The sequence below is a fragment of the Syngnathoides biaculeatus genome, chromosome 5, assembly GCF_019802595.1.
Source record: "Syngnathoides biaculeatus isolate LvHL_M chromosome 5, ASM1980259v1, whole genome shotgun sequence".
NCBI classification, from domain to species: Eukaryota; Metazoa; Chordata; class Actinopteri; order Syngnathiformes; family Syngnathidae; genus Syngnathoides; species Syngnathoides biaculeatus.
The window spans coordinates 1,352,574-1,366,753 of NC_084644.1; the positions used below are offsets into that span (position 1 = coordinate 1,352,574).

Genomic DNA, 14,180 nt, shown 5'->3' on the forward strand with positions numbered 1-14,180 from the left:
TGTGAAGTTTAAAACGGGATTGAAATTCCTGAAAGTCAACCCAATGGAAGTCGTGTCTAGCCCAAACCAAGTACCTCAACTTCCCCGAGAAGTCGAAATCTGGTGTCACACAAGAACGGCATCATCCGTCGCGAAGGTAAAAGGTAAATCACAAGATGATGTAAACTGTAGTTTTCATCTCGATGTAGTCGTGATTTATTGTCATTTCCTGTTCTGCACGGAAAGCGACACGACTTCAAGGCTGAGTCCTAACTGAAGAAGGCTGGCAAAATGATCAGGTGTGTTCTTGGCATCTCCACCAACTGGATTTGAAAATGAACATTTTAATATTACACAACGCGTCTAAGCATTGTCTATTTGTTTACTTTTGACGTGAACGCGCCGGGTTCTGGCTTGGTGAGTTCCACACGTCAGCAAATGTGAGGCGCTGAAACATTGAGCGCAAGACAAACGTGTTTGGTGTGTCCAAACGTTTTCTAAGCTCAGGGAGTGCGCGGCCGAAAGTCAATCTCGCCGCAGTCGTCGGGGAAGGCGGAGGAGTGAGGAAGGGATGGGCCGGGGGAGGACGAGTGCGGACTTGGCTCCTCGTGGTGCACAACCTGAGCCAGAAGCGTTGACTTCCCCTCCCTCGCGGCCCCACCGTCCTCTGCGTGATCCAGATGAGGCAGCGGTGATCCCTTGACGTCCTGGAGGTTTTGGCGAGCCTCAGAAAGCGAAAGCGAAGGCGGGTAGAGGGTCCAGTCCTGTTTGGAGAGAGGAGGCGTCACCCCGTCTGTGATCTCCCACCGTTCCCGACTGCTGAAGCTGGCCTCCTCTTGCGAGTCCTCCCAGCCGAGGTCCCCCTTCAAGTCCTCCAGGTCTTCGCACGTCTCCAGCCTGTGGCCCTCCCGGTCCCGGTTCTCGTAGAGCAAGGTGGCGGCGCAGATGAAGATGAACAGGCCGACCCCCATGACCACGGGCCCGGCCAGTTTCATCCTGTCCACGTGGCCGGTGCCGCGGCCGCCCGCGGGCCTCGGCGCCGCCGACACGTAGCCCGCCGCCGCCACGCTCATCCCCGCCAGCACCACCACCACGCCCACCATCAGCCACGCTCCCGGGGCCGAGCGCAAGTGCAGTCGGGTGCGGGCGGCGTCGCCCTTTCTAAGGCGACATGCCGGGAGGCAGGCGGGTGACGAGTGGGAGGAGAAGGGGCTGCTGACGGGACTGCCGGCGGCTGTCATCGTCTCGATTCAAACTGCAAGACAAAGTGGAGCTTTAGGAAGGAGCGGCGGGGGGGGGGGGTTGGGGGTTTTGGAGAGGACGCAACAGGAAATAGCTGCTTTAATAGGACATGTGGCTGACTTCGTGGGACGGCTGTCCTTTGTGGAGCAGCAGCGGCAGGATTCTTTCACTCGTGCTGGAATGTTCGATGACTCCATCAGACCAGGGAAATACTCCAAAAGATTTTTGGTTTTCTTTCAACGATGTGGTGACAGCAGCTCATCTGTAACCGTCCGAGGCTCGCGGTTCGAGTCCCGCTGCGAAGCAGGTGTGAAAATCGCAACCGGTCATTGAAGAAATGCCCGTCTGCTAATTTGTTACTGACGAGGTGCCCTTGAGCAAGGCAGCCCCCTCCATGCCAAGACGTGGAGCACCGTTTGTACCGCATTCAATTTGGCATGCCGACGTGCGCGATGAAGTTTGGCGTGATTGAGCTGCAACACAAAATGTATATTTGTGCACTCTGGCGGGAACTGAGGAGGGCTAACCGAGCAAGCGAGAACTCAGCGGACAGTTTCTGGGTTTCTTTAATCTTGGACTTGCATTATTGTTACTATGCGACGTGAGAGAAAGCACAATGGAGAAGAAAAAAATAGACTGACTTGTGTTTTTTGGTGGCCACGCCTCCAATCTTGAATCATTGATGGTTGACTCCTACCTGACTTTGATTAAACGCATACTTTTCCTCCTTGGATAGTGACCGGTAGGACAGTTCAATGATCTGCCAATTGATGACAACCGATGCCTTTTTTATTCTCATTTTTCTTACATTTCCATTTGGTGGTGTGCTGTGAGGTTTTTAAAATACTGCACCTGCCTTGGTGTGGCGGAGAAATATGTTGGAATCGTACAGGACATGTATGAGGGCAGCAGAACAGTGGGGAGGTGTGACAGTAGAATTTCAGGTGGAGATGGGACTGCATCAGGGATCAGCTCTGAGCCCCTTCCTGATTGCCGTGGTAATGAATAGGCTGACAGATGAGGTTGGACTGGAATCCCCTTGGACCGTGATGTTCGCAGATGATGTTGTGATATGCGGCGAAAGCAGGGAACAGGCGGAGGAACAGTTAGAAAGATGGAGGCGAGAGGAATGAAGATTAGCCGAAGCAAAACAGAACGTATTTGATATGTGTATATGATATGCATATGACAGGGGTGGAGGGGGAAGAGTGAAGCTCCAGGGAGAAGAGATAGCGAGGGTGGATGACTTCAAATACTTGCGGTCAACAATACAGAGCAATGGTGAGTGCGGTAAGAAAGTGAAGAAACGGGTCCAAGCGGGGTGGAACACTTGGCGGAAGGTGTCTGGTCTTCTATGTGACAGAAGAGTATCCGCCAAAATTTATAAAACAGTGGTGAGCCTGGCCGTGATGTACGGATTAGAGACGGTGGCGCTGAAGAAACGACAGGAAGCGGAACTGGAGGGAGCAGAAATTGAGATGTTGAGGTTCTCGCTCGGAGTCACCAGGTCGGATATGATTTGAAATGCGCTCAGTAGAGGAAGAGCCGAAGTTGGAGGTTTTGGAGACAAGATTAGAGAGAGCAGACTGAGATGTTTTGGACACATTCAGAGGCGAGAGAGTCCGAGGATGGAGCTGGCAGGCAAAAGAGCGAGAGGAAGACCAAAAAGAAGGTTGATGGATGTGGTGAGGGAAGACACGAGGACAGTGGACAGTGTTAGAGAAGAAGATGCGCGAGATGGAAAAAAACATGACACGCTGTGGCGACCCCTAATGGGACAAGCTGATAGGAAAAGAAGAAGAAGAAGAAGATGTGCCTTGGCTCAACGGACCTGCACCGCCTTCTGCGGTGAAGTTAGTCAACACCTGCTTGGATGCTGTTTATCGAAATAAAGGATGTTGTCTGCCTCGTTCTTCTTCGAGCGACCACTGCTTATTGCAGAAACCGCCACCGGTGACAATGCGGTTGTAGCGAACAAACACAATCTCCTCCTCCCCCCCCCCCCCCCTCGTTTTTATTCACTGTTTGAATTCTACATCACTTTTCCCGGTCATCTGAAGTGCGCATCGCCTTTATTTATTTATTTATTTATTTTTTTTTGCTGCCTTGCTCGACATGATCTGACCCCTTTCAGTGGCCGTCACTTTACCGCAGTCGTTCGCAATTCGTCATTTGGCCCCAAGCTGCAGGACATTTAATGTGTGCGCTTCAAGGGCACAAAGCGTGAGCATGACGTGGCTGTCAAAGTGCTCGAAGCAGTGAAAGCGCCGTTGCTGGCTGCACTGCAGTTGTTCACCACCACCACCACCACTCCCCCCCCCCCCTCCAAAAAAAAAAAAAAAAAAGAGAGGAAAAAATGCCTACTTGCCTTGTTTGCTCATCGGTGCTCATCATTGTCTCCACTCAACAAGCATCAGTTGCACTCCAACCTTCTTTTTGGGGTTTTTTCATGTTCTGATGGAGACTTTCCCCGTCCTCGCTCCCTTTGCCGAACTCAAGCGAAGCTCCTTTTTGTTTTTTTGTTTTTTTTTTTAAATCCTCCGAAGTAACGGTGTTGTTGCAAAAGTGGTGCAAAGCTTGCTCTGCCTCCCCTCGCTCTGCGTGCTTATGAGCGCGCACGCGGTCTCGCGCGCGCGCGTGTGTGTGTGGAGGAGGGTCGTGGGAATCAAGGGCAGTCCCACGGTGGGTTGTGTTATTCTTGGTGGTTGACACATTCACATTGATTTCAAAATATGGACTTCAGAAAAAAAAAAAAAAACCCTGGACGGGCCAAAGTGCGTGTTTGCTGCTATATTTGCTCAAATGCATACACGACTAAAACTTGATGCATTCTGGAGCGTTTCTCAACCTTCAGCGAGCCAGCACATATTTTACATTGGAACAATGTCACAAATAGTTGCTTGAATTCTGATCTCGCCGTCATCGCCTCTTAAATGTGGTCCCGTTGAGTCGAACACGGAAGCTCTTCTGGTCTTCCAATGGCAACAGTTGGATGCGCTTGAAAAGTACCTTCGGCCACCTAGCGGAGGAGCAGTGAATTGCTCTGCCTCTGACGAGCAGAGATGAACGAAAATATTGGACGTAACATCCATTCATCCATCCAACAATTTTCCGTCCATCCTGTCTTCACTCGGGAAGCACAGTGAAGTGGTCGCCAGTAATCGCAAGGCAAATGGAAACAAACACAATTCGCACTCACGCGGCCATTTTAATCTTCTAATAAGCTACCGTGCATGTTTTTTTTTTTTTTTTTTGGGGGGGGGGTTGTGGGAGGAAGCGGTGTACGCTGGGGGCTCCACACAGACAGGGCGGGATTTGAACCCGCAACCGCTGAACCACTGTACATGTGCTGACTAGTTGTCCACGGTGCCGTTTGAGGTGTATGATAAATAATAAAAAAGACCCCCAAAAAATGGTCTTTGAAATGCGGACCACCCTGATAGATTTCATCTTTTTTCATTTCCCAGCACGCAAGTGGATGTAAACATGTGTTGTGATGAATGGCATGAATCCATCCATCCATCCATCCATCCATTTATTTATCTACCGATTCTTTCATGGATGGAACAAAATTTAATCAACAAAGGAATTGGCCGGGTCGGATCGTGATTAGCAAAAATCCACAGATAATTGAGGCCCATTAACACGGCACTGAAATATGTATCCCCAAAATTCTCGTAGTGCCAAATTGTATTTTGGTGGGTTTGATAAATATACAAATAAACAAGGGCGAAATCCACGAATCGGTTTGTTTGTAATCGTGTTTGTGCCGGAGTCCACTGTGTATTGGGGATTTATTGTGAGTGAATTGGATTTGGCAAACATAAATTTGCCGTGAAGCTTCACTCATATCTGCGCCTCACAAGTCAAGCGTGCGGCACATGCGCAGTATGAAATTGGAATATTCCATTACGTGAGCTTGGAGGGGGGTGGGAAAGCGCTTGAAACGATCATAAAAGATGATGCATTTTGATGTGTTTTAAGCGCGGGGGTGAAGACTAAAGGAATAACGTTGTATTTGAAGGAAAGAAAACCGTATGAACGTGTCTTCTGGCCGTTTGTGGACCCAGTCGATTTGCCAAATGAAAAAGTGCCCCCCCCCTCACACACACACACAGCAAAACGCAGAAGGACGCGCGGGACATTGAAAACACTCCGCCGCCATTGTTACGCGTTCAACGTAAAACTCATTTGTCGTCGTTACTGCTTGCTTGCTTGCCTGCTTGCCAGCGAGTCATCCTTTTCCTTTGGAGAACGAATACATGACATGGAGGAGAGCTGTTGTTATTTGGTGAGCTAACGTTTGTAATCCTCCTCCTCCCCCCCCCCCTTTAGGAAAGAGACAAATAAATATTTAACGATAGCTCAAAGCTTTGTTTGTGTGGAGTCGGTCCTTTACTTTCGGGGTCCCAGTTTTAATCGCCATTTGGATCGTTCTCGATTACCCGAAATTGTATTTAACAAACACATCATATTACGAATTTCTATTTTAAATGTAATACGTTTGCTGGCTTTCTTATAACTGATTATAACTCGCACTACAGTATATGCCGTAGATGGCGTAGTTACGTGACGGCATCTAATATACAAATTATGTTCCGGTAAAGCAATTATTGCCATTACATTGACATGCAATGTGACTCCTTTTATATTACTTATCATTTGTATAACATGACTAAAAAGATCTTCAGACAATATCTCATTAATATTCTTGTTTTCAAGTCGGCTACATTGTGTCTTTGTAGATCTGGAGAAACTACAGTGATGAAAGTCGTCCGGATTTTTACATTTTCATGAAAATTAAGGAAAAATTGCCTAAAATGAACCCGGATATTAGTTGACAACATTGAGCGAACATCCGTTTGAGTTCGTTGTTTTGCTTTTATACTATACTGTAATATATATATATAACGTGACGAAAAGGCCAATTTTAGATGTCTTTTTACTGGATAGTTCACTTGATTCATTTGTCCTGAGATAAGATGGCATATTTTAATGACAAATGTGATTTCCTGCTATCCAGTGGTACATTGAATTGTCTTCAAAAGGTCTTTGACAATGTTGGTCACATTGGTTTTTGAGCTATTCCATACGTATCTTGAATAGTAAAAAAAAAAAGTTTGCCTCGCGATTTTTGACTAACAAGCAGAAGTTTCTACAATTGACGAATTATTTCATGCTTAAAAATGCTGTTTCCAGTGCACCTAATAAAGAATGGCGACGCGCGACGACGGGACGTTTGATGACTTGGCTAAATGTTGTCAGGTGAGTTCTTGAGTTCAAATATTTGCTATCATTACGTTACTTCTGCAAGTTCCGACATTAAGGTGGCCCGGTGCCAATTTGGCAGTTTATAGACGCAGGCCTATTTCATAAGTAAATTTGAAGAAAGCAAGGCATACATGCAGGTGCACATTTTAGAGAGTATTTTTGATACATGTCGTGAATGTAAAGATTTAAACTCTAACAATGATCATTTATTTGACTGTTGATTGACAATGATGGTTCTTTTTGAAATTCAAAATGAATCCCGACGGTTGCGCACGTCTGATCTGCTACTTACGTGATTAGGTTGCTTGAAGTTATTGCTGTCGAAAGGTTAAGGGTCAACAACTTATTCAATCAAGTTTTACACACTTTGTCCTCCCTCTTCAACGTTTGGATGTACGAGATAAAAACATCATTGTTTCTGTGGTATATTCGTTGGTTTATTCTTGCGAATTAGATGATGATTAGACTAAATTTGATGAGCAATTTGTGGTGAAATTTGAGCAAATTCCGCAAGGTCACGATAGATAAGACGGTTCCTTCAAATAGATGATTCTATAGAATACCAGCTGAAAAGACGAGAAAACTAAACCGGAAGGATTCTACCCAACGAAATGCGTACGGCTGTTTAGCGATCATTTCAATTCAGGTAGGAATTAATCTTCTCGATCTCAAATTATCGAGAAGTATTTTTAATGCCAAGTTGACTCATTTGAGAACAATGTGTATTTCCAAAAAAAAAATAAAATGATGTCCGTCAACGAGAGGTTTACCGACGTTAACCTGTGGCCGCAATACGCTTCCGTGTACGGAGGCGAAATATTTTTGGTTTTGTCTCAACGGAATTCACTTGCAGCAATGCTTTGTTTGACCCGCAATATGGCGACGTCAACAAAAGTCACGTGATTTTATGACGTAGGTGCACGAGCTCTACTAGCTCTACCCGCGACCCCCCCGCCGTCACAACGCCACGTCCCCCGGTTTGAAAGCCGCCGCCTTAACTGAGCAAAACCTTTTCCAATTTGTACTGCTGCAGCCTTCCGAAGCGGATCGGTTGCGCCGCCCGACAAGCACGCCGAGTTCTGGACTGCACGTTGGTAAGACGACGACACGCTGAGCGTTTTGTTTCGGCACGCGACTCCATTGAAAAGTTGCCTCCGAAGGGCCGCTCGAGGAGAACCGCGCTGGCAGTTCTGCGCAGGCAGACGGCAGCGACTTCGGCAAAAGGCTGTTGCCGCTCGTCTTTGACACCGAAGAAGAAGAAGAAGAAGAAAACATGTCGGCGACAAAATCGACATCTGACAAGTAAGAATCAATCGAAAAGAGTTGATTTTGCAATATTGTGAATGCTGCACGTTTGTGGAGTCTCACCTGAGAAAGTTGGTCATTAGCGGGCCCTCGTTCAGTCGCGAGAACGCGTTCCGCCCGCCTTATGTTTACTGATGTGCGCACAGAAAGATGTCAAATGATTTTGCTCTGTTCCCTTTTCCAGTCATGAGAAAAGTCCCGTGGCCGCTGACAAGATTGTCCACATGCAAACGTTCAGGTTGCTCATTTTCCTTTTTGACAAAAATTGAATCGTAAAATATTGTTAAAAAGCCCGTCTCGATGTCCTCATTTGTGTTCAATTTTTTTTTTTTTTTCAACTCCAATGATGCCTTCTTCGTTTGTTTCTTTCTTCATTCCTTCCTTTCCTTCCACTTTCCTCTGTGACCAAGGTCATAATGCAACTTTTTTTTTTTTTGCTGTTCTAGTACAAAAAAAATCAATATAGAAGTGTTATTTTTGAAGTTTCCCACCTAAACTAATTAGAAGCTGAATTTGTTAGTGTCCTTGTAGGGTGGGGGGCAAGTGAGTTTTGCCCTCCCGTCGCTGCTTGCGGGGGTTGCTGAAAGTGGATCAGCGACTCTTGCGATTGCTTTTTTCACTTCATTTCACCCTCCGTGTAGCAGAAGTTCTTAAAAAAAACAACTAAGGTTGCCGTACTCATTAGTCAATGAAACGCTTGCATATCCATTGGATATCAAAAGTCTACACACCCCTGCTCAAACTCCTGGGACCTGGAAGCTTTATGTCAGTTAATGAGGAAAATGACAATGTAGGATAACATGGTTGTATAAATATGCACACCTTGCGTCTTTACCATAATTTCCAGTCTACAGAGCACACCGGATTATAAGCCTCAACCAGTACATTTGTCAAGGAAATACCACTCGGTCGCACCTGTGTAAAAGCCGCAAGTGCCCACATTGAAACCCAAATTCAACCATCAGATAGTTACAAAGAAAGACGGTACACAGAAGGACTTTTCAAAGTTTTAATACTTTAGCTTAGCTTAACATAGCAACAACACGGTAGCACGAACGGGGCTGGTTAAAAAAAAAAAAAAAAAACATACCGGTAAAGCAAAAGGAGCCACGGCACCTACACAGCAACAACACGCTAGCACAGCGCTAACAGGTTTTAAAAAAAAAAAAGAAACAACATACCAGTAAAAGTCACGTCCTCGGCACATATATTCCACTGGTATCTCTTACCTTTTCCGCTCGAGTGCACCCTTGGGGCCTTCCGGAAAAAAATGATAAGCCTAAGGCATAAACCGCAGGCTTGAAAGCGTGTGGGAAAAAATGTCGGTCCGGTCTTTTCGGGTTGGACTCGTATCAGTATGGCACTTGTTGATGATGTGTTCTTTGGAAATATGCGCCAAATCTGGTCAATTGTGATGTCATTTGATGCGTACAGTCCACTTTCCATCATATCGTCTGGACTCCTGCTGGGCTGTTTCAAAAGCTCAATTTTTTTCCTTTTGTCGATCCAAGTGTGCACTTTGGGTCGTTGTCACACGTTTGACATGACGTTTGCGTTTGTTTATTTTAGGAAGTCCGCCCAGCAGCAGCAGCCTCGTGTGCCCCCTCCCGAGAAGGACTGTGAGAGCGCTCGCAACGAGTCCACAGCGGCGAGCTCGTCGTCCGACGTGACCAAAGACATCTGGAAGTTCCTGAGGAGGGCTCGAGACGCGGCACAATCTGAGGCCGGACCGTGAGTTGAGCTCAGGAAAATGTCGATTGTCAACGTTTTCGTGGCCTGTATAAAAAAATATGTAGGCCTTTGTGGCACCTGGCCAGCCGTCAGGTGAGAAACGAAGCAATCGTGTAAGTCTTACGTGAGCGAGCTGCTTAGAATTTTCTCGACGCTGCGTCAAAAGAGCCAAAAGTTGCTTAGCGTTACGGTCATGAGTTGAAGAAAAATTGGTTTCCAACCTTTATAGAGCCAAGGCACATATTTTATAATTGAAGCAAACAAAAAGTGGCCACATTCGTAACTTTTACGGTGCATTTTTTTTTTTTTTTTTATTCTGCCTCATTGGTAAAATAGGTGAACGAACACGATTTCTTGTAGATATATATTTTTAGGAGCGATTGTATAAAATGTGATCATTTCCTACGCCGCGCTAGTTCGGCATCTCTGATTTAAGCTAACGACGTAAGAATTAGTTGGGGATAAGCGGCACCTACTTGAGTCTGCGGTGAATTTGGCGATTTGTCCGCGAGGCGAGCCACACGGAGGGATCGGCACGCTTATAGACGGACGGAATTTGGACAGTTGGTCCGAAGCGCTGCCTCCGAGAGTGAAAATTCTATTGTCACTACATCTAGTCCTGTGCGCTTTGGGGTTTCACACCCGCCTTGTTGAAAACTCTGGACTTAACAAATAGCAACCCTTGAGCTCCGTAACGAGTCGTGACGGTGACGGTAACGGCAGCGGGTTTGTGCGGCGTCACACCCTGCAGTAGAAAACGGGTGAGCAGAGTCAGGCAGGCGGATTTCAGTCAAGCTTGGAACAAATTCTTGACTTTTGGTATTGCACAGTTGGGACGGTTTTCTCGAGTCTACAAATAAACGTCATAAATTTGACCCATTTATCAAGACAACTGGGAAATGTCTCTCGAAAAACCCTTGTGAGGATTCCCGCGACTCATTGAGAGCGCAAAAACAAACGGGCCCTTCCATGTTTGCTTTGTGATTTTATTTTATTTTATTTTTTTAAGGAAGACGCCGACGAAGGCGCCCCCGGCCCCTCCCGAGTCGGAGGACGATTTCCTGATTCTTGACGACGACGTGCCTCTCTACTTTTTCATCCCCACCGAAAGGAAGCAAGAAAGGAGCAAAAAGGCCAGCTCGCGAGACGGAGGCTCCGAGGACAACGGGGCGGAGACGGATCTGCCCGGCAGGAAGTCGGTCCCAGAGCGGACGGCCCGCAAAAAACCCAAAAAGAACGAGCCCGCGCTCGATCGGGACACGAAAAAGAATCGACGGCCTGCGACGGACGATCGGGAGGTCGAATCTTCTTCTGGGATGCCGAAGTCTTCAAAGGGCCAACCCGAAACCGGCGGCCCGGATCCTAAGACCAAAAGAAAGAAGGCGCAGCGTCGGGAGCGTGCCGACGCTGATGCCGATGCCGACCGGGCTTCCCCTTCAGGTAAGCTCCACGGAGAAGGCAACAGATGACCTGCGCACTCCAAATAAAATCACGCACGGGCAAAGTTTGGCAATTCCGCCTCAAAGAGGTTTTGGAGAAGGACGGACGGACGGACGGACGGATATGCAGCCGGCCTGTCTGGAGAAACGCACACGCGGCTTGTACGCCGCACCTTTAGCGGGGGATGCGCTCTGAAATACACTTTGAAGAGAAGTCATGTTTAAAAAAAAAAAAAAAAAAACATAAAAGATGACAAATAGATCTTTCACCCCACAGGTTTTGACTTTCAGAATCTGGACCCTGCGCAAGATTTGGCGGCAGGTGGAACATTTGAAGAAAACGGGAGTTCCCCCGAAGCAAATCGGGTGCTGGGCAAGAGGAAAAGAAACCCGCCCGGGGAGTGGTGGGTGAGCTGCTCTCGGAACGACGAGGCCGGGGGGGAGGCGTCCCGCGTCAAGAAGACCGAGGTCAACCGTCGAGAACCGACCCGGGCCAAGAAAGGCCTCGAGTACCCGCAAAGAGCCGAGGAGGGAAAGTCGAAAAAGAAAAAGAAAAAGAAAGGAGCGGTGAAGAAGGCGGACAGCGACGACCGAGGCGCTGGCAGAGCTCAGGAGCGGCAAGGGTCGCCGTGGCGGGACTTTGCTCCTCTGCTCTTCAGTTCTCCCAAATCCACCCGGCGGAACCGGCGCCGCGAATCAGGTAGAATTCACGCTCCCAAAAAGCACATCCGGTACCTGTCACGGCTGATTCCGGGCGACAACCCGGTCGCCCAATAATCGCGGAGGCACAACCACCAATTGGCGGGCAATTTGGTCTTCAGAGAACCCCAAAAAGTGCGTTTTGGGTTGGGAAGCACCACGAGGACCTGCAAACCTGAACGTGGACCTCCTGGCATTGGGGAATGTTGGATTTATTTGACAAAAGATGCTGCGTGAGAAAACATCAACAAACGGAAAAGTTTGAGCTTTATTTTAACCCACGGCTGAGTTTCATTTTTCATTTTTTTTTTTTTTTTTTAACAGAGAGTCGACCGTTCCCACGAGTTTCCAGTCAGAAAAAAGACTCCCGCACGTCCATCCCGTCCAGTCCCGAGCCGGACGAGAAACGAGCGACCGGACCACCGTCCGCCGAGCGGCCCCGTCGGCTTCGAAACCCGGCTCGCGAAAGGTCCGACCCGGGCGAGGAAACGGGAGCCGCCCGAAGCCGAAGTCCGGCACAATCGGGCGGAGGCGCCGTCGGAGGGCGCCCGGTCGGTCGGAGGGCGCCGCGAGCGTCCAAAACCGCCAAATCCGTCGGCCCGAGCTCACCCGGCGCTCAGAGCGACGACGTCGTCACGGTGCGAGTCTACAGTCCCGACCGCTACGACGGAACCTTCAGCGTGGACGGAGGTCCGGCCAGCCCGGACGGCGCCGACCCTTCGCGGGACATGTCAGGAAAACGCGCGGCTGACGATCTCGCCTGCTGTTTGTCGCCCGCTCGTTCACGGTTTTGTCTTTTTTTTTTCTTCTTCTTTCGGGATGTCAGATGTCGTAGCGGGCCGGTGTGCTTGATCGACGTGGAACCGTACGGCGATCCAGGTCAGTATCAAAATCCTGAAGGGCTTCCTGAGCCAGCCAAAAGGAAGTTCTTCTTCTTCTCCTGAGTTGCGGAGCCGCCGTCGGGCTCCTCCGCGGCTCGGAAAAGAGGTTTGGACTGTTACTGCGATCGCGGGCGTCGTCAAAGTGCAAATTTTCTTGACTTTTGACCCGTTTGGATCCCAAATGAAGAATTTCACTGTCAGAAATCAATGGGGCGGAACTCCACATCGACGGTGTTCCGATTGAAATTCTTATTGGTCACGCCGACCGAGCGCCCCGTCCTCGTTCCAGAGCGTCGGTCGAGCGGGCAGGTTTGGGCCGAGCTGTCCGTGAGCGACTTGTGCGCGCCGCCCCTCAAGCCCTTCGAGCTGGGCGCCGAGGACAAGGCCGACCTGAGCGAGTGGCTGCGCTTTCTGTTCCCCGCCTCCCTCAAAGGGAAGAAGAACAAGAGTAAGAGCGGGGCCGTCTCCCTTTGGCGGCGAAGCGGCAAACGTTAAGAGCGCCCCCCCCCCCGCAGGTTTGCCCGCCGTCTCCCCCGACCACTTCGACTGGTACTTCCACAAAGGCCGAGCCGTCGGCGTCGCCGAGGATCTGCGTTGCGCCACCTTCTCCCAAGGCAAAATGCTGCTGGGCTCCTTTATGAAGAAACCTCTGTGGGTGGACCACAGCGCCACCACGGTCAGATCTGTCGCCGTCCTTTTTTTTTTTTCCCGATCTGCTTATCCTCACGAGGGAAAAAAGGTTCCAAGCTCCTGTTTTTTTTTTTTTTCTTCCCCGAAGGCGTTTTTCCTGCTAACGAGCTCCGTCAGCGTCGTCGTCGACAACGTGAAGTCGTGCGTGCACACGGGCAACTCCTTCATGGTGCCGTGCGGTAAGATGACTTTTCCGCTCTCGTCGGTTTGAGCGCGATTCCGGTTTTTGTTGAGGTCCGTTTCTTTTGAAACCATTGTGGGCTGCTTTGCATTTGGAATGGACTCCCGGCCTACCAACTGAAGCATGCGTTTTAAGCCCAAAAAAAAATACATCTATTTTTTTCCCAATGATTTAATTATATAATTCATTTCAACGATGCAGTTTATTATCAGGAAAAGCTAACCAAAAAAAAAAAGATTTTTTGGGGGGGGGACTTGGAAGGCATTATTTCATGTTCCATTAATTGTAATTGTAAAACGCGATTCTTGATCAACGTTGACCTTTTAGTGAAGGCTCGCGAGTGCTTTCTCGAATCCACTCTGAACGGTTGGCTTTCGGAAAACTTACGCGGACCGTCCCGCATTTGGTCTGAAGGGGGGGGCGGGGGGGGCCCCCATTCTGTCGTCGCGTTCCCTCATTGGCTGGTTTGTCACGCTGCGCACAAACAGGCCACGCCTACAGCGTCCAGAACCTGACGGCGCAGCCCGCCGTCCTCTCCTTCACCAGGATCGTCACCGAGAGCCCCGACTGAAGCGCGGACACCCCCCCCCCCCCGTCCGGCAGGCCCCGTCGCCGGGACCTTTTGCGTGTAATATAATGATATAAATGTTTGTATGGAAATAAATTGACAGGAGGGTCATTTCCTTGTTTTTGTAATCCGGGGTTCATCCCTCAGGTTTCATTTTGAAGCTGCTTTACAGGGAGAGCAGAGGTGACTTCACT

The 14,180-nt window shown here is 48.8% G+C and overlaps 2 protein-coding genes across 2 annotated transcripts; one reads left to right on the forward strand and one right to left on the reverse strand.

Annotated features, from left to right (window-relative positions):
• Positions 1-284: 284 nt before the first annotated feature.
• Positions 285-4,395, reverse strand: LOC133501200 (transmembrane protein 200C). The gene is made up of 2 exons (XM_061820775.1): positions 3,590-4,395; positions 285-1,234 (listed from the first exon to the last, which is right to left on the reverse strand). The coding sequence occupies exon 2, from the start codon at positions 1,218-1,220 to the stop codon at positions 483-485; it is 738 nt and encodes a 245-aa protein (XP_061676759.1). The 5' UTR covers positions 1,221-1,234; positions 3,590-4,395; the 3' UTR covers positions 285-482.
• Positions 4,396-5,159: 764 nt separating this feature from the next.
• Positions 5,160-14,097, forward strand: si:ch211-161h7.4 (nucleolar protein dao-5). The gene is made up of 14 exons (XM_061820766.1): positions 5,160-5,512; positions 6,421-6,486; positions 7,526-7,586; positions 7,653-7,794; positions 7,982-8,035; positions 9,367-9,528; positions 10,538-10,968; positions 11,245-11,667; positions 11,991-12,396; positions 12,493-12,545; positions 12,837-12,995; positions 13,063-13,223; positions 13,326-13,416; positions 13,907-14,097. Exons 2-14 carry the CDS (start codon positions 6,436-6,438, stop codon positions 13,987-13,989), a joined length of 2,277 nt encoding a protein of 758 aa, XP_061676750.1. The 5' UTR covers positions 5,160-5,512; positions 6,421-6,435; the 3' UTR covers positions 13,990-14,097.
• Positions 14,098-14,180: the final 83 nt, after the last annotated feature.

What these genes read in the sequence shown, in the direction of transcription:
- LOC133501200 (XM_061820775.1), bottom strand. Translation starts at nt 1,220, where the DNA reads ATGACAGCCGCCGGCAGTCCCGTCAGCAGCCCCTTCTCCTCCCACTCG.
- si:ch211-161h7.4 (XM_061820766.1), top strand. Translation starts at nt 6,436, where the DNA reads ATGGCGACGCGCGACGACGGGACGTTTGATGACTTGGCTAAATGTTGT. An exon ending in GCCGACCCTTCGCGGGACAT is followed by an intron (nt 12,397 to 12,492) that starts GTCAGGAAAACG and finishes TCGGGATGTCAG; the next exon opens with ATGTCGTAGCGGGCCGGTGT. An exon ending in CAAAGGGAAGAAGAACAAGA is followed by an intron (nt 12,996 to 13,062) that starts GTAAGAGCGGGG and finishes CCCCCCCCGCAG; the next exon opens with GTTTGCCCGCCGTCTCCCCC.